Here is a 22,856-nt window from a genome sequence, read left to right on the forward strand (position 1 = left end):
CTGTGTGTGCTCGTCTTTTTCCTCATCCAATTCGTCCCTCTCTTTTGATTTCTGCATCTCCGTCACCCGATCTATCTCCCATATCTCTTCTATTTCTTTGAATTCCTGCGTTTCTGCCTCTGTTTTCCTTTCCGTCGTCTCTTCGTGTTTATTTGTTTCCGTCTCCCCAATTACCGTGACGGCGTCTCTCGTCACCCCGACCTCACCCGTGTCCATTGCGGGCCCGACACAATTTACACTCCCTCCTGTCGGTTCGGTCGTTCCGCCACGTGGTGCCGCCATGATGCCCTTCATGCTCGCCTGCAGGTTTAACCCCATGCTCTGCATCTCCCCTCGCTGCGTTTGCATATCGCCCCTCAGTGCCTGCATATTCGCATCCATATCGCTTCGCATGTTTTGCACATCGCACGTGTTCGCGTCCATTTTGGCATCCATACTTTGCGCGCTCGCATCCATTTTGTTGTTCATGCTGCGCATATCGCACGCGTCCGCATCCATTCTCCCCATCAATGCCTCAAACATCTGTCTCACGTCAAACGACCTTGTGGCAGCCGATTCGCCACGATCGGTCGTGGTTTCGCTGGGGGTCGGGAGGGAAGTTTGATGGAGGGGGGGTGTCATTCGCCACCCCTGCGCCCCTTTCGGACTCTGAGTTTGGTTGCGGGGGATATTCCTGCATGGGGGTGGCGTCCTGGACCATGGGTTCTACTAACACTACATCTACCTCTAAACCCACCTGCTTCAGCTCATCTTGGCTAGCCAGGTCGCGTGTTGGGAAATAAATTAAAAATGCTCGTAATTTGGGGGAACGGGGGGGGGGGGGGGGGTTCGCTCCCTACACCCCTGATCCGAATCCCGTGAATTTCGTCGAGACGGAGGGGTACGAATCCCACTCCTGACACCAATTTGTTGCGGGCCAGGTATCGGCGACGAGCACGACTGCAAGATGGAGCTGTAGAGTCGACTCCACCGAACACCCGGAATTTAGAGCGTACCGTTTCGGAAAACTCCGAAAAGTACAGGTCCCTTATCGGACCGTGAATCATCAATAATTCTACCACGTGGTACAGGGTTATTTGCCAATCTTCAAAATACCTAGAGATCCATGTGGCGAGTTACCGAATATTCACACCTTCGACGGCACCCGTACGAGTCGAGCCGTTAGCGTGCCCGACCCGTGCGCAACCTGAGTGGATGGTTGTCAAAGTCCCGTCGGTCCAAATGTCCCTTTACAGCGGCAACAGCCTTTATTATTCACCAACACACGTCATGCTAAGCCAATCAAAGAAATACAGCAATTAACTTCTATATTTAACAAATGTATTTATTTGTAATTGGGGGAAAGTGGGGGAGCACGCAAGAAGCAGAGTTATCACGACTAATAGGGAAGCACGTATGTACAGCCAAGAGCACTTATACAATTCCTACTTACGGAAGGGCCCACACTCAGACGCACACCCAAAAGAAATGGTGGCCGCAGCCTTTATTGAGGCCTCCAGCTCGGAGGGAAAGGTGAGCTAAAGACCAGAGCCTGCCTCGGACCTGTCCACCTCGTGTAGTCTTCGAGCTGATTCGAACCGGGCACCAGCGAGAAGCGAGCCGAATCCAGACACCAGCGAGCCACGAGCAGCTTCCCGAGCTCCGCTCAGCGCTCGTGCCGACAACCAAAACTTGAGAGATGCGTCTTCCCCTCTTACCTCCAGTGGCTCCTCACACTCTCCGCCAGTTTCTCTCGCTCGCACAGATTTGGACGCTTCCACAGATTCCCTCGCTCCTCCGATCTCCCGATCTCGATCTCCTCGAACCTTTTGAATCTTTTGAACCTCGATTCTCTCGCTCGACGTCCCTTTTATCGCTCTCGGGCGCGGTTCGCTTCTTGTGACCTGCTCTCGGACACGGTTTGCTCAAGCGTGGCTCGCTCTCGGGCGTGGTCCAAGCGAACCGATTCATGACAATATGAGGGAATGGAATTCATCCCCGAACGCATTCCGAACACGCCCGCATACCAGCGAGCGCGCAGAGAATGTTGGGATCAGAGGGTTTTTGCTGTTGTATTTGGAGCTGTAGTGGCCGTCGTCGTTGTACTTGGAGCTGTAATAGCCGTCGTTGTTGTATTTGGAGCTGTAGTAGCCGTCATTGTTGTATTTTGGAGCTGTAGAAATCCTAACTATTAAAGTAACTCACAGGGCATATACATTTATTCACCCATTAGACTAGGGAAAGGGAGCTATCTATCCACATTCACTTATCGAAATAACTGAGCTCTCGGACCTGAATGGTGTGTGCTCATGGCTTCTAGATTCCCAACAATATATCATTTTTGGCTCCATTTCCAAAGGTGAAGAATCACTTTATAAATTAAAAAAACTCTTTTGTCTGAATCCGGATTCGGATTTCACCAAAATTGATTCTCTTCTTCCTTGTCACACTCTCAACGTGTCCACAAAGTTTCGTCTGAGTCCATCCACAACTTTTTGAGATATCGTGCTGTATATCATTTTGGCCCTATCTCTCAATGGTGAAGAATCGCTGAAAAAATTCTCGTTTCTGCATTCGGATCTTCACCAAAATCTAATCAGTTCGTCCTTGTCAAACACCCATCCTGTCCACCTTATTTCATCCGAGTCCATCCACAACTTTCTGAGATATCATGCTACATATCATTTTTGACCCCATCTCTCAATGGTGAAGAATCGCTTTAAAAATTCGAGTAACTGGATCCGGATCTTCACCAAAATCTAATCAGTTCGACCTTGTCAAACACCCACCTTGTCCACCTTATTTCATCCGAATCTGTCCACAACTTTTTAAGATATCCTGCAAACAAGCAAACAAGAAAAAGATGTCGTGCAGAACACAATACTTGCAAAATCCACCCCCTCTCTCATGGTTGTCATGGATACATCAAATTGTCCATTTCATGAAGATTAAAATTGACAATCTTAATCAAAGTTCAGGTCAATTGGATGAAAATTGATGATTTTTCAATTGAAATTTGATGATTTTAGGTGTTTGCCCTTGAGTTGACCTTTGACCTTTGACCTCAAATATAGTTTGTTTCCCAATTCAGTAATGCACTGCAATTGCTATTTCATTTTCAAGTCAATCAGATGAAAAATGACGATTTCAGAAATTTGACCTGAAGACGACCTTTGATCTTTGACCTCAAATTAATGGGCTTCTCAGTTGAGACTACCTTTACAACTTGGTAAAATTTCATGATGATCGGTTTCGAATTGTGACCTGTAGGCATTTGACAGACAAACAGACAGACAGAATGACAAGAAGAAGACGTCGTGTAGAGCACGATACTTGCAAAATCCATAAAACTTTACCTCATAAATAATTGGTGGTTGAATTAAATGACCAACTTTGCAATTCCTGTTCAAACTTCAATTCAATCGGATGAAAATAGACAATGTTAGAAATTCGACCCATGTTGTCCTTTTGGTCTATGTTGACCTCAAAAATAATTGGTGGTTGAATTCAGTGACCTGAAATATAAATCGTCTTCAAATTTCAATTCAATCGGATGAAAATTGAGGATTTTAGAAATCTCACCAGAGTTGTTGACCTTGTCCAATAAGCTGACTCCAATGATAATTGAGGTAACACTGGTCAACAAGCGTATTATAAGACTAAGGATTCATCACTCATTGGGTGTCATTTTCCTGGTCTCTGTTTCTGCTCCAACTGAGGCGAGTGATCTCACCGTGAAGGAGGAATTCTACGCCGTGCTCAAGTCTGTGGTTGATCAGTGTCCCAGGCGAGATACTCTGCTAGTCTTGGGGGATTTCATTGCATCGACAGGAACTTATAGGGATGGTTATGAAACATGTGTTGGTCCCCATGGGTCTGGAACTGTGAACCACAATAGCTATAAGTTCCTTGACTTTGCAAGGAGTCGTGGACTTAGGGTGGCTGGTTCATGGTTTCAGCACCCACAAGCTCATCGCTGGACTTGGTATTCCAACACTGGTGGTGTGGCAAAGGAGATTGACCATGTGCTCGTTGATGGTCGATGGAGGATGATCCAGAACTGCAGGGTCTACCGGAGTGCTCAGTTCCTCAATACTGACCACAGGCTTGTTGTAGCAACTCTGAAGTTTCAGCTTAAATCCGGGAGAATGGTACCATCCCAGCCTAGGCTGGATGTTGGCAAACTCAAGGATGAGAGGGTAGCTGAGGAGTTTTTGAGCAGGCTGAGTGGGGATTTGGGGGGTCTGGGTGCTTAGGGAGATCCTGAAGAGTTGTGGAGTGCCTTCAAGACCACCGTCCTTGATGTTGCCGGTGGATGTCTTGGAACTCACCGTAGGATGAAGAAAAATGTTGTCTTTCAAAGAACAAAGGATACCATTGACCAGAGTCACAGGGCCAGGCTGAATGGCACAGCTGAGCTGGTCAGGGAGCTGAGGCGAAAACTGAATCGGCGCTAAGGGTGGACAAGGAGGCCTATGTGTGAGGAATCTGTGAGGAGGTAGAGAATCACCTGTGGTCAAGTGATTCTCTTCCTGCTTACAGGGGAAATCACGCATTGCATTCCTCCAAGCCCGTCCCTCAGTGTGCTGCAGCTTGAGCGGAAGGTGGTGGGCTCTTGACAGAAGAGTCCAAAGTGAAGGCCCGCTGGGCTGCACCAGGCTGCACCAGGCATACTATGAGCGGCTGCACCAGGCTGCACCAGGCATACTATGAGCGGCTGCACCAGGCTGATCCACCAGCTCTCAAGTTGGATGTCAGGGGTGGTACTATCCCTATTGCTGACCCTCCAATCAACTGTGGTCAACCTTCGCTTGTGGAAACACAGGCTGCGGTAAACCGGTTGAAATGGGGTAAAGCTCCTGGGATCTATAGTATCCATGCTGAACTTCTCAAGGCTGGTGGAAATGCTGTACTCGTGTCATTGCATGCAGTTCTGTGCTCTATTTGGAACACAGGTATCGTCCCAACTGTCTAGAAGAGGGGCCTTGTTGTCGCTCTCTGGAAAGGGAAAGGATATCGCCAGGACTGCAACAACTACCGAGGGGTGACGCTACTCTCAGTGCCAGGCAAGGTCTTTGCTCAGATAATTATTGATAAGGTTTGTTGTGGATATTTTTGAACACCTTGAAACAGAAAGGACTTTATAATTAAATTGAGGCTTTTTATTCAGTTACAAAATAAAAGGCGACACACGTGCACGTGGGAAGATAGCCTGTTGCGAATCCCAGACAGTCTCTCTACTTACATGGGCTACATCGAGTATGTATGCAATCTTACCAAGGCGTGGTTATTATTTTAAAGGGAACTGGTCAATCACGAGCAAACAAAGAGAGTTCTTTGAGAAAGCACAGATGGGTCTTGTAAAGTTGTGAAGTCAAAATCACAAACACAGTGTGAAAAACGGTTCCTTATCTGAGTCTTACTCCAGATGGTTCAGACGAGGGAGTAAAGAGAATATGGTCCTCTTGAGGCCAATGAAGTATACATACGATTTACAAGGTTTTTACGACTCCGGAGGCATGTGCACACTGCATACAAACCTCTCTACAAGCTTTTCCCAGTATATATCTATGAAATTCTTTCTAATGCACTCACTAAGGCTAATTAGCATTTTACCTCATTATAAATTCAATTAAAATTCATTTTACTAAAGGTTCACCACCATTTGCTTGAGCACCAGCGTCCAGAGCAGTCAGGCTTTAAAACAAAGAGGTCAACGATTGACCGTATCCTTGCCCTTCGTGTCCTCGCCGAACGCAGACGAGAGTTTCGGCAGGGCCTGCTTGCAGCCTATGTTGATCTCTGTAAAGCGTTCGATTCAGTGAATCGGGATGTCCTCTGGAGGATTCTTGGTCTTCGTGGGGTGCCACCAAAACTAATCAATCTGATTTGTGACCTACATTCTGGTACTGAGAGTGCTGTGAGATGTGGTGGTACCATCTCTGACTTATTTCCACTTGTTACTGGAGTTCTTCAGGGGGTGTGTACTGGCCCCCATACCTTTCAGCACTCGTATGGACTGGATTCTGGGGAGGACCTTGGAGAGATCAAGATGTGGTGCATCATTTGGGAATGTTAAGATGTCTGACCTTGATTTCTCAGATGATGCAGTCATCTTTGCGGAGACTCTGGATATCCTTTTGGGGGCCCTCCAGGTGCTGAATGAGGAGTCGGAGATGCTGGGATTACGGGTTTCCTGGGTCAAAACTAAGACCCAGGCTTTCAATGACACCTTGGATGCTGCTCTCTTGTCTGTACCTGTTTGTGGTGAGGATGTTGAGGTCACAGAGAGATTCACTTCCCTTGGCAGTGATATTCATGTCTCTGCTGGCTGTGAGCCAGAGGTCAATAGACGTCTGGGTCGGGCCTGGGGAGTCATGGATTCATTGGATCATGGGGTGTGGCACTGCCCATACCTACACGAGAGGACAAAAGTCTGAGTCTTCAGGTCCTTGGTGCTTCCAGTCTTGCTCTATGGATGTGAGACTTGGAATCTGACCAGGGATCTGAGATGGCGACTTAATTCCTTTGGTAGCAGGTCTCTTCAGAGAATCTTTGGCTCTCACTGGTCGGACTTTGTGTCCAACGAACAGTTGCTGAGAGAGACTCAAATGAGAGTTGTTACCTGCCTAGTCCGTGAGCATCAGCTGCGGCTTTGTGGACATGTGACTCGTTTTTCTGATGCTGATCCTGTTCACCAGATTCTCTCAGTGAGGGAGCCTCATGAGTGGAGGAGGCCAATGGGCCGACCTCGTGCCTCATGGTTGCAGCAGGTTGATCAGCATCTCAAGGAGATGGGGATGAGCCAGGCATCTGCCTGGGGGATGGCCAGACGGAGGCCCCTGGAGTACCGGCGGAAAGTGGACGCAGCGACGAGCTGCTCCGGTGCATGCTCCCATACCTGACCTGATCTTACCTGTTGACCTTAGGCCTATGTTGACCTTTTTGTGCATGTTGATCTCAAAATTATTTGGTGGTTGAAATCAGTGACCAAATATGCAACTCCTCTTCAGATTTGAAGTCAATGGGATGAAAATTGAGGATTTTAGAAATACAACCTTAGTTGTTGACCTTGGACCTATGTTGACCTTTTGGTTTATGTTGACCTCAAAAACATTTGGCTGGTTGGAATGAGTGACCGGAAATGAAAATCCTCTTCAAATTTCAAGTCTATCGGATGGAAATTGAGGGTTTTAGAAATACAACCTCAGTTGTTGACCTTTGGCCTTTGTTGACATTTTGACCTTTTGACCTGAAAAACAATAGACTTCTTTCTTATGCCAAACTCTATCATGTGGTGAAGTTTCGTGAAGATCGGTTGAAAATTGTGACCTGTAGGCGACAGACAGACAGACACAGAATAGCAAAATCGACGAACCAATGTCCTTGAAATTTCGATTTTGTCAGTAACAATGAAAAAGACATGGGTGAAAACATAACCTCCTTCACCTTCATTGGCAAGGGGTGAAAATGTAAAAGGATGTAGGGAGGGATGTTACTCCAAAAACACACACACACACACACACACACACACACACACACACACACACACACACACACACACACACACACACACACACACACACACACACCACACTGTATTTTCCAAGGACAACAATTATTCAGAGAAAGATGTAGAGATGGTTTCACATTATCATTTCTTGTAACCATCCCTGCCTTGCTTACACACTTTTTGGAGCAACATCCCGACATCCTTGTTACTGAAGGTGAAGGAGGTTATGTCTTCATTCCTTTCTGTCGGTTTGTTACTTGCAAAATTGAAGATTTTCTTCAAGGTCCTTGGGGACTTCTGGGTCATTCGAGTCTTTTGGGTCCTCAGTGACTTTTGGATCTTTGAGATCTTTTGGGTCTTCTACGTGTTTTCGGTCTTCAGGGACTTTTTGCTCTTCGGAGTGTTTTTGGTCTTTTGCTCTTTGTGGTCTTTTAGCTCTTCAGGGTGTTTGGGGTCTTTTGGGTCTTCATGATCTTTTGAGTCTTTGGGTTATTTTGGGTTTTTGGGGTCTTTTGGCTCTTCAGGGTCTTTTGAGTCTTCTGGGTCTTCATGCTATTTGGGGTCTTCTGGCTTTTCTAGCTCTTCTGGGTCTTCTTGCTCTTCTGGGTATTCTTGCTCTTTTGGGTCTTCGGGCAGGGTCCATTGGGTTTTTGGGGTCTTTTCAGTCTTTTGAGTCTTCAGGGTCTTCATTTTTGGGGGAGTCTTTGGGATATTTTCAGTCTTTTGGGTCCTTGGGGTCTTTTCAATCTTTTGGGTCTTTGGGGTCTTTTCATTTTTTGGGGGGGGGGGTCTTTGGGATATTTTAAGTCTATTCGGACCTTGGGGTCTTTTAGGTATCTTGGGGCATCGGGGTAATTTAGGTCCTCAGGGTGGTTTGGGTCCTTGGGGTTTTTTGGGTCTTTTGGCTCCTTGGAAGGGGTGGGGGTATTTTGGGTCCTCTGGACACTTTGGGTTAAGTATTACAGGTTGCAATTGTGGGTGATGTCAGGTCAGCTGTCCAACCAATGGGTGAAGATCGGATCTACATACATACGTACGTACATACATACATACAGACATACAAATGTACATACATAGCACATACACTTGCTCCATCATCTATAGATTATTACGATGATGAACGAGATTAGCCTAGTGTGTTGGCGCAGTGGTTAGGGCAACGGCTTGGGATCCAAAAGGTCCTGAGTTCAAGCCCCGTTGGGCACTGAATTAATACATCGGGGGGTTGACTCAGCCTGTCATCCTTCCGAGGTCGGCGAAATGAGTACCAGTATACTGGGCTGGTGTATACCCCGGTTAAAATAGGTGTACCGTATCCCTGTGTCGTAAGAGGCGACCAGGGTTGCGTCAGGAAGGGCATCCGGCGTAAAACATGTGCCAAATCACTATGCGGATCATACGGATGATCCGCTGTGGCGACCCCTAACGGGAGCAGCCGAAAGAAGAAGAAGAGATGATGAACGAGATTAACCGTTTTTGACATGGTCTGGAGTGCTGAAAAGTGATCCCTGCCTTGACAATCAGATGAACAGACCAGGTAGGTTCTCATAAGTCGCCTAAGTAACTTTTTAGAGAAGATACTGCAACTTTAGTTTTGTACTGTACATAGCGGGAGGGACCGACAGTTTTTTCCCTGCACCATCCCGATATACATCGTGCTCACGCTCTCTCTGTTTACCTGGATGTGACTCCCATTATTTATGAAATGCCTTCAATTCCCTCTTTCATTTGGCTTTTCCACAATACACTTGTATAAAGGAAACATTTCCCTGTTTACATCCAAGATTCACTTCCACAACATATTCCTGAGAGTTTTCCTGGACAAGGCCAATGTGAGACATATATCTCGATAAAGGCCTTGATAAACTGCTTATGAACTTTCAAACAAGTGACACTTCATACCTGTAAATTCACTCCTTTACGTTCCCTGTTCTCCAATGTGACTGTACCTGACACTTCAGCCTTCACAATGGTGACATTGCTACTCAGCCCCTTCACAATGGTTACATTGCTCCCCAGCACCTAAACCATAGTTACATTGCTCCCCAGCCCCTTCACAATGGTTACATTGCTACCCAGCACCTACACCATGGTTACATTGCTACCCAGCCCCTTCACAATGGTTACATTGCTCCCCAGCCCCTTCACAATGGTTACATTGCTCCCCAGCACCTAAACCATAGTTACATTGCTCCCCAGCCCCTTCACAATGGTTACATTGCTACCCAGCACCTACACCATGGTTACATTGCTACCCAGCCCCTTCACAATGGTTACATTGCTCCCCAGCCCCTTCACAATGGTTACATTGCTACCCAGCCCCTTCACAATGGTTACATTGCTCCCCAGCCCCTTCACAATGGTTACATTGCTACCCAGCCCCTTCACAATGGTTACATTGCTACCCAGCCCCTTCACAATGGTTACATTGCTCCCCAGCCCCTTCACAATGGTTTCATTGCTACCCAGCCCCTTCACAATGGTTACGTTGCTACCCAGCCCCTACACTCTGGTTACATTGCTCCCCAGCCCCTTCACAATGGTTACATTGCTCCCCAGCCCCTTCACAATGGTTTCATTGCTACCCAGCCCCTTCACAATGGTTACATTGCTCCCCAGCCCCTTCACAATGGTTTCATTGCTACCCAGCCCCTTCACAATGGTTACATTGCTCCCCAGCCCCTTCACAATGGTTACATTGCTACCCAGCCCCTTCACAATGGTTACATTGCTCCCCAGCCCCTTCACAATGGTTTCATTGCTACCCAGCCCCTTCACAATGGTTACGTTGCTACCCAGCCCCTACACTCTGGTTACATTGCTACCCAGCCCCTTCACAATGGTTTCATTGCTCCCCAGCCCCTTCACAATGGTTTCATTGCTACCCAGCCCCTTCACAATGGTTTCATTGCTCCCCAGCCCCTTCACAATGGTTACATTGCTACCCAGCCCCTACACCATGGTTACATTGCTACCCAGCACCTTCACAATGGTTACATTGCTACCCAGCCCCGACACTGGTTACATTGCTACCCAGCCCCTACACTCTGGTTACATTGCTACCCAGCACCTACGACATGGTTACATTGCTACCCAGCACCTTCACAATGGTTACATTGCTACCCAGCCCCGACACTCTGGTTACATTGCTACCCAGCACCTTCACAATGGTTACATTGCTACCCAGCCACTACACCATGGTTACATTGCTGTCCAGCCCCTTCACCACAGTTACATTGCTGTGCCCAGCCCCTTCACTACAGTTACATTGCTGTGCCCAGCCCCTTCACTATGGTTACATTGCTGCCCGGCCCCTTCACTACAGTTACATTGCTCTGCCCAGCCCCTTCACTGCAGTTACATTGCTCTGCCCAGCCCCTTCACTACAGTTACATTGCTCTACCCAGCCCCTTCACTACAGTTACATTGCTGCCCGGCCCCTTCACTACAGTTACATTGCTCTACCCAGCCCCTTCACTGCAGTTACATTGCTCTGCCCAGCCCCTTCACTACAGTTACATTGCTACCCAGCCCCTTCACTACAGTTACATTGCTCTGCCCAGCCCCTTCACTACAGTTACATTGCTCTGCCCAGCCCCTTCACTACAGTTACATTGCTACCCAGCCCCTTCACTACAGTTACATTGCTCTGCCCAGCCCCTTCACTACAGTTACATTGCTCTACCCAGCCCCTTCACTACAGTTACATTGCTGCCCGGCCCCTTCACTACAGTTACATTGCTGCCCGGCCCCTTCACTACGGTTACATTTCTGTGCCCAGCCCCTTCACTACGGTTACATTTCTGTGCCCAGCCCCTTCACTACAGTTACATTGCTGTGCCCAGCCCCTTCACTACGGTTACATTGCTGTGCCCAGCCCCTTCACTACGGTTACATTTCTGTGCCCAGCCCCTTCACTACGGTTACATTTCTGTGCCCAGCCCCTTCACTACAGTTACATTGCTGCCCGGCCCCTTCACTACAGTTACATTGCTGCCCGGCCCCTTCACTACGGTTACATTTCTGTGCCCAGCCCCTTCACTACGGTTACATTTCTGTGCCCAGCCCCTTCACTACGGTTACATTTCTGTGCCCAGCCCCTTCACTACAGTTACATTGCTGTGCCCAGCCCCTTCACTACGGTTACATTGCTGTCCAGCCCCTTCACCACAGTTACATTGCTGCCCAGCCCCTTCACTACAGTTACTTTGCTGTGCCCAGCCCCTTCACTATGGTTACATTGGTGATTTTGTTGTTTTGACTTTTGATAACCCCTCGATCTGAAACGACCCTCCAAGATTGTTTCTCGAGTAAACTTTTCCAAAGTTACAAGTTCACTCCCAAGCTGGTCATTTCATGTGGTGACGTGTGTTATTGTGCCATGAAGATCAATGTGTTTTGAACTTCTTCCTTCTCTCATTCATCTTGTCCTGGACGTGCAGACGATGTGATACGGGAGCGGCAGAGAGAGCTTGCTGCCATGCAATCTCCAGGAAGAGTGAATGGGGGGCAAGAAGTTGATGGAAATGAACAAATGAAAACGAATAAACGGCTCGATTTTCTGGACATCCTCCTCGCTGCACAGGTAGGCATCGTTCCACCCTCGCTGCACAGGTAGGCATCGTTCCACCCTCGCTGCACAGGTAGGCATTGTTCCACCCTCGCTGCACTGGTCGGCATCATTCCATCCTCACTGCACAGGTAAGCATCATTGCACCCTTGCTGCACAGGTAGGCATCATTGCACCCTCGCTGCACAGGTCGGCATCGTCCCACTCTCGCTGCACAGGTCAGCATCATTCCACCCTCACTGCACAGGTAGGCATCATTGCACCCTCGCTGCACAGGTAGGCATCATTCCACCCTCGCTGCACAGGTAGGCATCATTCCACCCTCGCTGCACAGGTAGGCATCATTGCTCCCTCGCTGCACAGGTAGGCATCGTTCCACCCTCGCTGCACAGGTAGGCATCATTGCACCCTCGCTGCACAGGTCGGCATCGTTCCACCCTCGCTGCACAGGTAGGCATCATTGCACCCTCGCTGCACAGGTCGGCATCGTTCCACCCTCGCTGCACAGGTAGGCATCATTCCGCATCTCTCCGAAACTCATGATAAATATACGACGGGTTGAACAGATATATTTATACACAAGATGTGCACGACCAACGAAACAATGTTTATTACAGACAAAGTGTGTCTGTTTGTACAAGTCGCTGAATATCTGGAGAACACGACAGGATGTCTCTACGTGTCCAGGATGTCCCTACCCTAACATTTAATTTGTCCCTTCATGTCCCCACGTCCGAATGCGGTTGTTGTATTTTATGGATCATCTTGTTTTGATGAGCAGCATGTGCTATGAGATGTGTTTCAGTTATTTTGGGTAGTTTGAGTGGTTTGGAGGCATGTCTGGCTATGAGTGGAGGTGCTGAATGGTGCAGATGGTGATGATATTGAGTTGTGGAGGTGCTGAGGTGTGGTGGTGATGGTGGTTGTGACATTGAGTGAAGGGTGTTGTTGAGGTGTGGTGGTGATGGTGGTGATGGTTGTGATATTGAGTTAAGGGTGCTGAGGTGTGGTGGTGATGGTTGTGATATAGAGTTAAGGATGTTGAGGAGTGGTGGTGGTAGTGGTGGTTGTGATATTGGGTTAAGGGTGCTGAGGTGTGGTGGTGGTAGTGGTGGTTGTGATATTGAGTTAAGGGTGCTGAGGTGTGGTGGTTGTGACATTGAGTGAAGGGTGTTGTTGAAGTGTGGTGGTGTTGGTGGTGGTGGTTGTGATATTGAGTTAAGGGTGATGAGGTGTCGTTTGTTTTTGGATATGCAGGATAAAGATGGCCGGCCACTGCCAGATGACGCAATTCGCGCTGAAGTGGACACCTTCATGTTTGCTGGTCATGACACGACCGCGACTGCTTTGGCCTGGTGCTTGGTAACCCTGGCCCAGTACCCAGAGCACCAGGAGCAGTGCAGGACTGAGGCACAAAATGTAATCTCTTCATCCTCCTTCTCCTTATCACCAGATTGGTGAGCATGACATTGAGAAAATGTGGAGCTGAAATAATATATACAGGTTGTATGATAGCAAAACTGCCATCTTGTCACCTCGTGTTGTTTAGCACTCCATTCGGTGAGCAAGGTAACACTCCACACAGGTATACCCATCTCCATGAAGAGCGGTGTCTGTCTGAAGCAGACAATCCAAATATTAGTTTTTATTTCATAAAAACTACAAAGTTCTGTTAACCATCATGAGAGAGAGAGAGAGAGAGAGAGAGAGAGAGAGAGAGAGAGAGAGAGAGAGAGAGAGAGAGAGAGAGAGAGAGAGAGAGAGAGAGAGAGAGAGAGAGAGAGAGAGAGAGAGAGAGAGAGAGAGAGAGAGAGAGAGAGAGAGAGAGAGAGAGAGAGAGAGAGAGAGAGAGAGAGAGAGAGAGAGAGAGAGAGAGAGAGAGAGAGAGAGAGAGAGAGAGAGAGAGAGAGAGAGAGAGATAGATATGGAAAGGTGGGGAGGGGGAGGAGAGGGGGAGGATTCTGGTGGATGTGATGTCCAATTTAATGTCACACACATTGATCAATCACCCTGCCTGCGAAATACCGTGATGGCAGTTTATAGCTGGGTCAGGATTCAAACCCAGGCGACACAGCTTAGAGTGAGCATGTGCATCACTTGGCTATCCTGCCATGATGTTAACGAAACATTACTTTTTTTATTATTATTTGTATTTATCGATGCTGAAGTGACGAGTCGTATCATGAAAGAATGTCATACAAAAAGGGGAAATTTCACATTTTTAGCCAGGCATCGCCCGATACACCGCAAAACAACGCGGGGCCAATGCAGGCGAGTGCCTCCTGAACATTGTTCAAGTCAATTGACATACAGTATGAAGTGACAGTGCGAATATTGTAGAACGCTTGCCAAGTGGCTTTAGCACTCCAATGAAACGGTTGATAAGGAACGGCTCGAATGGCAAGTGAGAGCAATCTCTGAACCGTCATATTAAACACCTCCCAGAGACGCCCGGAATATGAAATATGTCTGAATTGGACAAATGAACACTTTTGTATCAGCTGGAACTGCTGCTAAGTTCAATTCTGTAGCTTACATTTTATAATGTGGCTTAGTTTAAGAGATTCTCGAGGATATGGCATGTGCGGAAATGATATAAACCCAAGAACACTGTCATCTCCGGACGATTATAAGCATTGCAATGCACCCAGCAATTTGTAACTCTGACGAACAGGCATTTAAAAATATGAGTGAGGAAAGTGAAAGAAAAAATAACTTTATCATGAAGAAATCGATGCAGCTTGTTCGAAGTCTTGGCATGGTTGAGCAGGCCAAAAAAACACGGCGGTTTCAGACCCCAGCGAGGTAACCCAGGATACGGCTTAAGACTCCAGAGAGCGAGGTGGCCAAGCATGCACCTGATAAAGGATAAGTAAATAAGGCCATTAATTATCTTCAGAAGGGGTGTTTTAATCAACACAAACACCCAATTTTCAGTCGTGCACATCCTTGGAGTTTGTGTCGCATGCATGCAAAGTTTCAGGCTGCTCGGTTTATTGGTTTTGGAGTTATGGAGGACACACACACACTAGTATGTATGTATGCATGTTTGTATATGTTTACATATGTACATAAAATGTATGTATTTTTTATATATATATATATATATATATATATATATATATATATATGTATGTATATATATATATATGTATGTATATATATATATGTATGTATATATATATATATATATATATATATATATATATATGTATGTATATATATATATATATATATATGTATGTATATATATATATATATGTATGTATATATATATGTATGTATATATATATATATACATATATATATATATATATATATATATATATGTATGTATATATATATATATATATGTATGTATATATATATATATATATATATATATATATATATATATATATATATATGTATATATATATATATGTATGTATATATATATATATATATATATGTATGTATATATATATATGTATGTATATATATATATGTATGTATATATATATATATATATATATATATATATATATATATATATATGTATGTATATATATATATATGTATATATATGTATGTATATATATATATATATATATATATATGTATGTATATATATATATATATATATATATATATATATATATATATATATATATATATATATATATATATATATATATATATGTATATGTATATATATATGTATATGTATATATATATATATATATATATATATGTATATGTATGTATATATATATATATATATATATATATATATATATATATACATACATATATATATATATATATATATATATATATATATACATATATATATATATATGCAGAATGTATTTTTTTTAAAGAAGAAGAAGAAGAGTAAAAAGAAGGAACTGCCAACTAAAAGTAAAAAACTAGATCGACTTCACTGGCTTCATCAGGCACAATCGACGTCTCTTGTGAATATTGTTACGGTTGAGGAAATTCGCAAACCACCATTCAGGTCCCGTAGGTGAGATATCTCTGTAAGTACATGTGTAGTTAGCCCCAAACCCGTTGTTTAGAGGGAATAAATGTGATTCATTCGGGCTGCGACCCTTTAAGATAGCCGTTTTTCTGTTCTATCTTTATTTTGAACCAACCACGTTTCAACCGCCATCACACAACAACCACCAACCGCAACTCCGCTTCATAACAACAACAACGCCAACAGCCACGACCTTTACCTTCACAACTCGCTCCCGCAAACATCGCATCACCGCCATTCCAAACGTCGCCATGGCCATGGACCAGCACTTTAAACCCTCCACCACCTTCGCCTCTCCTTCTGCGGCCATTCTCGCACCGCTTGCGGGCACCGAGCGTCAGGCTGTCCTGGCCTCGTGCGGGACGCGCGCCGAGCCGCGGGTGCAAAAAGCGGCCTTTCCGAGGAGAAGTCGGATCAGGAATGATACACGCCCACTTCTGATCCGTCCAATCAGCAAGCGCGGGGCGGTTTGGCCCCGCCTCCAGGCGCGTCGGTGTATAATCGATATATGCAAATTCGAGGATCAGGGGAGACTCACGCCCCTTTTTCTCCGTCCAATGGGCGAGCGTGGGTCCACCCCCGAGCTCGTTCTGATCCAGAAATTTGCATATGGGTTCTCCTGCCGGACTATAAAGCGCCGAGCGCGGGGCGAATTTAGTAAGTTTGGGTCGGAGGGAGTTGGAGGCAGTGAGAATTGGAGAAAAGGTCGAGGCAGTCAAGTCAGGTCTGGAGAGGAGCAGTCTGTGGAGCCGTGAGTCAAGTCGGGTCTGGAGAGTGGCAGTCTGTCGGGGTTCGGAGTCTGTCGGGGAGCTGCAGAGAGGGGAAGCCTGGAGCGCGGTCGAGGTGGTTTGCTGCAGTCGGCTGAGGAGAATTGGCAGTGGAGTCGCTCGTCGCGGGACCCAAGCAAGCCAGCTATCCTCTTTCCCCAGAGCATCAACATTTCCCCCATTTTTTTCCCCCCCGTGCTGAGATAGTGCGAAAAGGGGGCCCCGTTCCCACCCCACTCCAAGCAGTGCCAACGAAACCCGCGAAGGAGCGCGGTCGGGGCACCGCTGCCACATTTGCGGCTCATCACAAGACACGGGTAGGATCCACCCGGTCTCGCGGCCCACAGGCCCCGTCTGCCCCCTTGTCTTTGAGGGTGGCCCTTTTATTTTGCTTTTGAGTAAATGTGTTGTCAGCGCAGTCTGTAAAGTAAAACTGTGTAAGTGTTGCCGTGTGCTCGCGTAGTCGGTAGTAGATCTGCATTGTTGTGTTTCTTTTGTTACATTTGCTGTAGGTGCATAATTGTTGTAATTGTATATGTGTGCGCTCCGTGTGCCGCGGAATAAATGTGCATTATGTTGAACTGTTTTTCCCGTTTCGCTTCGTCTTTTCTTTAATTTAATCTCCATCTTGCTTCACGTAAAGGGTTGGTAGTGGGCTTAATACGCCCGATAATTAATCGGAACCGTCGAGGCCGACGATAACACCGCTCGGTTATCCCGATAGTACGGAACGGGTCGCTTAAGTAGCCCATGTCCGGAGTCGACCTGCGGCGAGGTGCGATCGCCCGGTCTACCCTCCGCGTGGGTACTTCGGTAGGTCGAATTTGGCGAACACCCTATCCCACGCGGGGGGCCGATTGGCACGATCGTGGTGAGGCCGAAAGGCCCACCCGTGACTAGCTCCCGGCGTTAGTCCGAGAGGGTCACGACAGAATTGTCCGTCTGGTGGGCGACGTGCCACGATTCGAGTTACGTGGCCGTTCGCACGCCGGCGGGCGCGAATTCGCAACACTGGTGTCAGGAGTGGGATACAAACCCATCCCCCTCCTCGCGCCACTGGTGTCGGAGAGCGGGAAAACGGGCTCTCCTGTTTCCAGCTAAATTCACGGGAATCGGTCCAGGGGTGAGAGGAGCGACCCCCGATTCCCTCCAAATTACGAGCGATTTAAATTAACCCCTTACGAGAAATAAGATGGCGTCTCAAGGCTAGCGGGAGCCGGGGGTATGAGAAATGGATTTAGAATGTATAGAATCCATGGTCCAGGATGAAATCCCCGTGCAGGAAATGTTGGTTGTGCAGGAACACGAACTCCCCCAAATGAACCCAGAGCCCGAAATAGGTGCAGCGGCGGCCGCGGTATATGACACCTCCCCTCCCCCTCTCTGCCAAAACCCCCCGATCCTTGCCGAATCGGCTCAGCTGAGTGCACCCGACATGGCCCAGCTCTGTGCCATGCTGGCGGCAATGAACAAGAAAATGGATACGAATACGCAACAAATGAACGGAATAAATACGAAAATGGAAACAAATGCGCAAGGAATGAAGGAAGAAATGAGAAAAATGCGGGGTGAGACGCAGAACATGGGCCGAAGCCTGCAGGCGGGCATGAAGGCAGTAACCGGGGAGCTTAAAATGGCGACGCGACGTGTGGGAGCGAACGAGCTGGGAGGGGGTGCAACGGTTGTCAAGGCCGCGGTGGAGGCGGGTAAGGACAAAACAATTCGGGAGACGTGTTGGGCGAGGGTCGTGACGGAAGAAGTGGCGGTGACCGAGAGGGAAAAAATAAATGGGGAGACCGAAACGTGTGAGACGAGACACGAGGTGACGACGGAAAGGAGGAAAGATATAATAGTTGAGACAAGGGAGATAACAAGGGAAGAGGTGACTGAGTTGGCAGAGACACGGGAGATGGGAACGATAGAGGGAAGACTACACGATGAAGACGGGGTTAGAGACGCACACACACACACACAGAGGTAGTGGAGGATAATGGGGGTGAGCTGGCGGACTGGGTAGAGACCCGGTGCGAGCAGCGGGATGGCCTCCTTCGGGAACGAGGGGAGGGAGTATGCCCCCTTGAGGCGAGTCACGACCAGGTGGGCTCGGTCGTGTCGAGCGAGTTCGAGGGGAGGAGTGCTGCGAACGGGTGCACGCTGAGCTTGGGAGGTATAGAGGCCCCGGAACCCCTTGTGGGGACACGAATCCCCAGTGTGGCTGTCCCTGTGTGTGTGGTGTAAGGTGTGAGTGCGCCCCCATGTGTGGAAGCGACCCCGTGTGTGAGTGGTGTGTTGGTGAGTGTGCCAAAGGGCGTGCTTCCCAGCACGCCGTGTGTAAGTGAGACACCGCGGGCGAGTGCCCCCGCGTGTGTGAGTGGTATGGTTTGTGTGAGGGAAATGGCACGAGTGAGTGAGCGGCCGAGTGTGAGAGAGACAGCGTGTGCAAGGTCGCTGTGTGTGAGGGAGATGTCAGTCGGCATGCGTGAGCATGCAGCCGCGTCTCCCGGTGTGAATGTAATGGAGTGGAGAGTGAGCGTCATAACACGCGGGAGTGCGTGTGTTGAATGGCGACGGAGACTGCGACAGAGGAAAGAAAGCCGGGTAGCGGCTGTAGCTGTTTCGGGGACCGTGCCGGGTTCACCCAGCAGCGAGCGCGAGGTCCGAGCTGTGCAACGCACGAGGTCCCCACGTGCTCGCTTGCGGGAGTGAAGTCCCGGTCCGGAAACGAGCGCGGTGAATGTTGCCGATCCCGCGACGGACAAAGTTTAGGCAGGTAAACGAATTTGGACCGGACGGGTTCTCCACGCGATCGTGTGTGTGTGAAGTGCCAACGGGCAGAGTACATGTTTTCGCGTGGGGAACCCCTCGAGACGTGAGGCTTGTTTTTTTTTATGCGCCGGGTGACGTCATGGCTGCGTGTGTGTGGTTGGAATCCGGCAGGAGGGTGAATCCCTGCCGGATGGTACCGTCCAAGAGGGACGAGGGACGCGAACAGCTGCCATGACGTCACGCCACAGGTGCGCGGCTGTGAATTGCCGCGCTGGTGCGCATGTTGTGAGTTTCCGCGCTGGTGCTGCGCGATGAAAAAAAAAAAAAAACAGCAAGCCTCGCTTTCGGGTGAACAGGATTCCCTGGGCAAGGGGTGGAAGACCCCCTGGCCTGGGCACAGGATAGAAACTAGTTAGGGGGAAGGGTTAGCTTAGTTAGACCGGCTCCATGGGGCAGGGATAAGTCCTCATGGGGCCCGTGGAATGGATTAGGTTGAGGGATTGTAAGTTGAGATTTAGGTGGGGAAATGATTTTTAGAGATTTGGAGACAGAGACAGACAGTGAATGTGTAGAGGGGATGTAGTTTAGCTACGTAGTGTTAGAAGGAACGTGCTGTAGTGTAAGGGATGACGTGGGAGCACGAGTTAGTTAGGGGATGTAGTTAGAAGGATGGCAGAGTTTAGCGGTGGGTGTTGAAGAGTTGGTGAGTGAAGTGGAAGCATGTGCTTGGTGAGTGAGTGAGGCCAGCGGGTCTGTGTGAGTGGAGCGAATGGGGAATGCATGGTGCGATGAGTGATTGGGGGGAGGAGTGACTCCCGCCCAAGGGACCCCGGGGTCAGTGTAGAGTGAGTTAGCTGGGTTAGTCAAATTGAAAAATGGAAGTCGTTTTGCTGTTGGTGGGAGTGTCGGTCGATACCCATTTGGAGCGGTGCAGGAGCCCTGTTGACGGGCTGGGAGCGTGGCTGCGAAAGGTGAGTATCGCTGAGTGGGTACCCCGGGCACCAGGCTAGTCGGCCGGAGTAGGCCAAGGGCCCATGGGGGGCCGGGATAGCGTAGTGGGCACGGGTGCGTCTGCTTGGTGCGGGAGCCCGGAGTGCCAGTAGCCGCGTGGGCAGTGTTGTGGGCACGGGTGACCCTCGGAAAGGGGCCTGGGAAGCCAGCCTGCCACGTGTGCGTTTCAGGGGAGTTGCCATGGGGGGCACTCCCCGGTGTTTAGGGAGCCGGTAGGCTCAGAGGCAGTGTAGTGCCCGGGGGTGCCATCGTCGGAGAATCGGCAGAGGGTCGTGCCTGCCAAGGGGAGCCACGCGTCCCAGCCATGAAACCGTGTGAGGGCACGGAAAGAAAATTGGGGGGCGAGGCCCAAAATTGTAAGGACACCAACATGGGCGACGGGAATCTGGGTTGTTAGAACCAATAGTTTAAGCGAGCGGCGCTTGTTGAAAGCCCCGGGTAGTTTAAAGGTAAATGGATAGGGTAGATTAGGAAGTGTACCCCTCCGCACCATCCATCCCTTCGCTCTCGTTGTGGGCCGCTGGACCCACTTTGTGTTAAGATCGCTGAAGTCTGGGGAGGCCATCTTGAGGCTTCGTTGGGCCTCGACACAGGACGCTAGCTCTCCCTTATTCCCCTCCGGGAAGGGAACGTAGGGGTTGGGAGTAGGCTAGGTGACAGGATAGGTTAGCCGAACAAGGACGATAAAGGGGGTTAGGGGACGATTTATAGGGGGGAAGTAAAAATAAAAACAACAACAACAAAAAAAAAGTTGGGGCTAAATTGGGTTTGACAAATTAAGGGGGTGGGTATAGACAGTGACAGGCAAAGGCGATAGGTGGGAGGGAGACAGTAGGCAGGTCCGAGCCCGCCTTCCGAGTGGCCAGCACCACCGCACTCCCTCCACCAACCTGCACTGCAAGGCAAAGGCCGGCCAACTTCATCGGCAGCTGTGTTTTGCTGCAAGGCCTGTACCGGCCGGATTGTCTGCAGCTGTTTACTGCAAGGCCTGTGCCGGCCAGTTCGTCTGCCCGCTGTGTTTGCCTGCAGCGGCCTGGTTCAGGAGGCTGTGTTTGCCTGCTGCCTTTGCCATGCCATGCCCACTGCCCATGTTCACCAGCCCCCGTTCAATTTTTCTTTGCCCCCCCCCTGTTCATTTCCATGTGCGCTAGGATCATCAAGCAACAGTTTGCAAGCTGCAAGAACTGCCCTGTTGGCAGCTACAACACGGGCCTGCAGTGGCGGCCCGTGCACCGTGTTTGTGTCCATCCATCCATCCGTTGTGCTCATTGCGTGTGCCACTTGAGCTGGCACGGAGACTACGTTTGTGCAGCCCATGCACCGTTGTGGTTCACTGCGTTCAGTTCAAAAGGGGAAGCCGAGGACTGCGTGTGAGCAGCCGGCCACGTTCCCTGTCACCTGCATTGTTTGAGCCAGAGACTGCATGCGAGCAGCCTGGCTCCCTGCAAACTGCTTTCTTTTTGCAGAGTCCATTGATCCTGGGCCATGGTTTAGTGTAAAATTTGTAAGTTAAGGTTAAGATGTATTGTACATATGAGTGCGCCCCCGGCATGTATGTCTTAGCGCCGGCAATTTTATTTAAGTCGTCCGTGTGAGTGGGTTTGTTTAGGTAGTTACTCAGTCCTCAGGTTATTTATTTTGGGGACACGAATACCATGAATGTCGCACTCAGGGATCCGTAGGTAAAACGTACTAGGGGAGAACTACATATGATGGCACACGAAAATTTGACGACTCGGGACGAGTCTGTAAAAAGGGGAGGGGTAGTGTTGCGAATCTGGAAGCCTTGAGCACTCAACATACAGGTCCTATAGAACAGTTATATCGGTAAGTATATGTTTCTAGTTAGGGTCCCGTCCCCTGTTTAATGGGTAATTAAATGTTCATGTGCTGCAGAGTTATTTTGATAGTCAGGGTTTTCTTTTATTTTACAGCAACAATAACGACAATGCCAGCATCACCCTCACCTCGCTCTGATCAACGCCATTGCGTATGTGCGTGTCAGCACGTATGTGGGCGGAGCCCACGTAGAATACAGTTCCTCTGGCTGTTTGGTGGGTGCAGGCCATGCAGAATAATATTCCTCTGCCTGTTTGGTGGGCGGAGTTCAAGGAGGAGCCTCGTGGTGGCCCTCAACCAATCAGCGTGCTACGGGTGAGGTGACCGCCGCTCAGCCAATCAGATCCTGCGACAGGAGGAAAGGGGTCCACGTGACGTCACCACACC

At 48.6% G+C, this 22,856-nt stretch overlaps 1 protein-coding gene across 1 annotated transcript in view; it reads left to right on the top strand.

Moving 5' to 3' along the window:
- Positions 1–22,856, top strand: part of LOC147011291 (cytochrome P450 4B1-like) — a 91,906-nt gene that overhangs the window by 49,894 nt on the left and 19,156 nt on the right. Inside the window, exons 10-11 of the mRNA XM_085857554.1 lie at positions 11,935–12,077; positions 13,320–13,519. Of these exons, the coding sequence (XP_085713680.1) occupies positions 11,935–12,077; positions 13,320–13,519 (343 nt within the window). The remainder of the gene's footprint in view (positions 1–11,934; positions 12,078–13,319; positions 13,520–22,856) is intronic.

Source organism: Eptatretus burgeri, chromosome 15, assembly GCF_056783735.1.
Source record: "Eptatretus burgeri isolate ZD-2024b chromosome 15, Ebu_testis_v1, whole genome shotgun sequence".
NCBI lineage: Eukaryota > Metazoa > Chordata > Myxini > Myxiniformes > Myxinidae > Eptatretus > Eptatretus burgeri.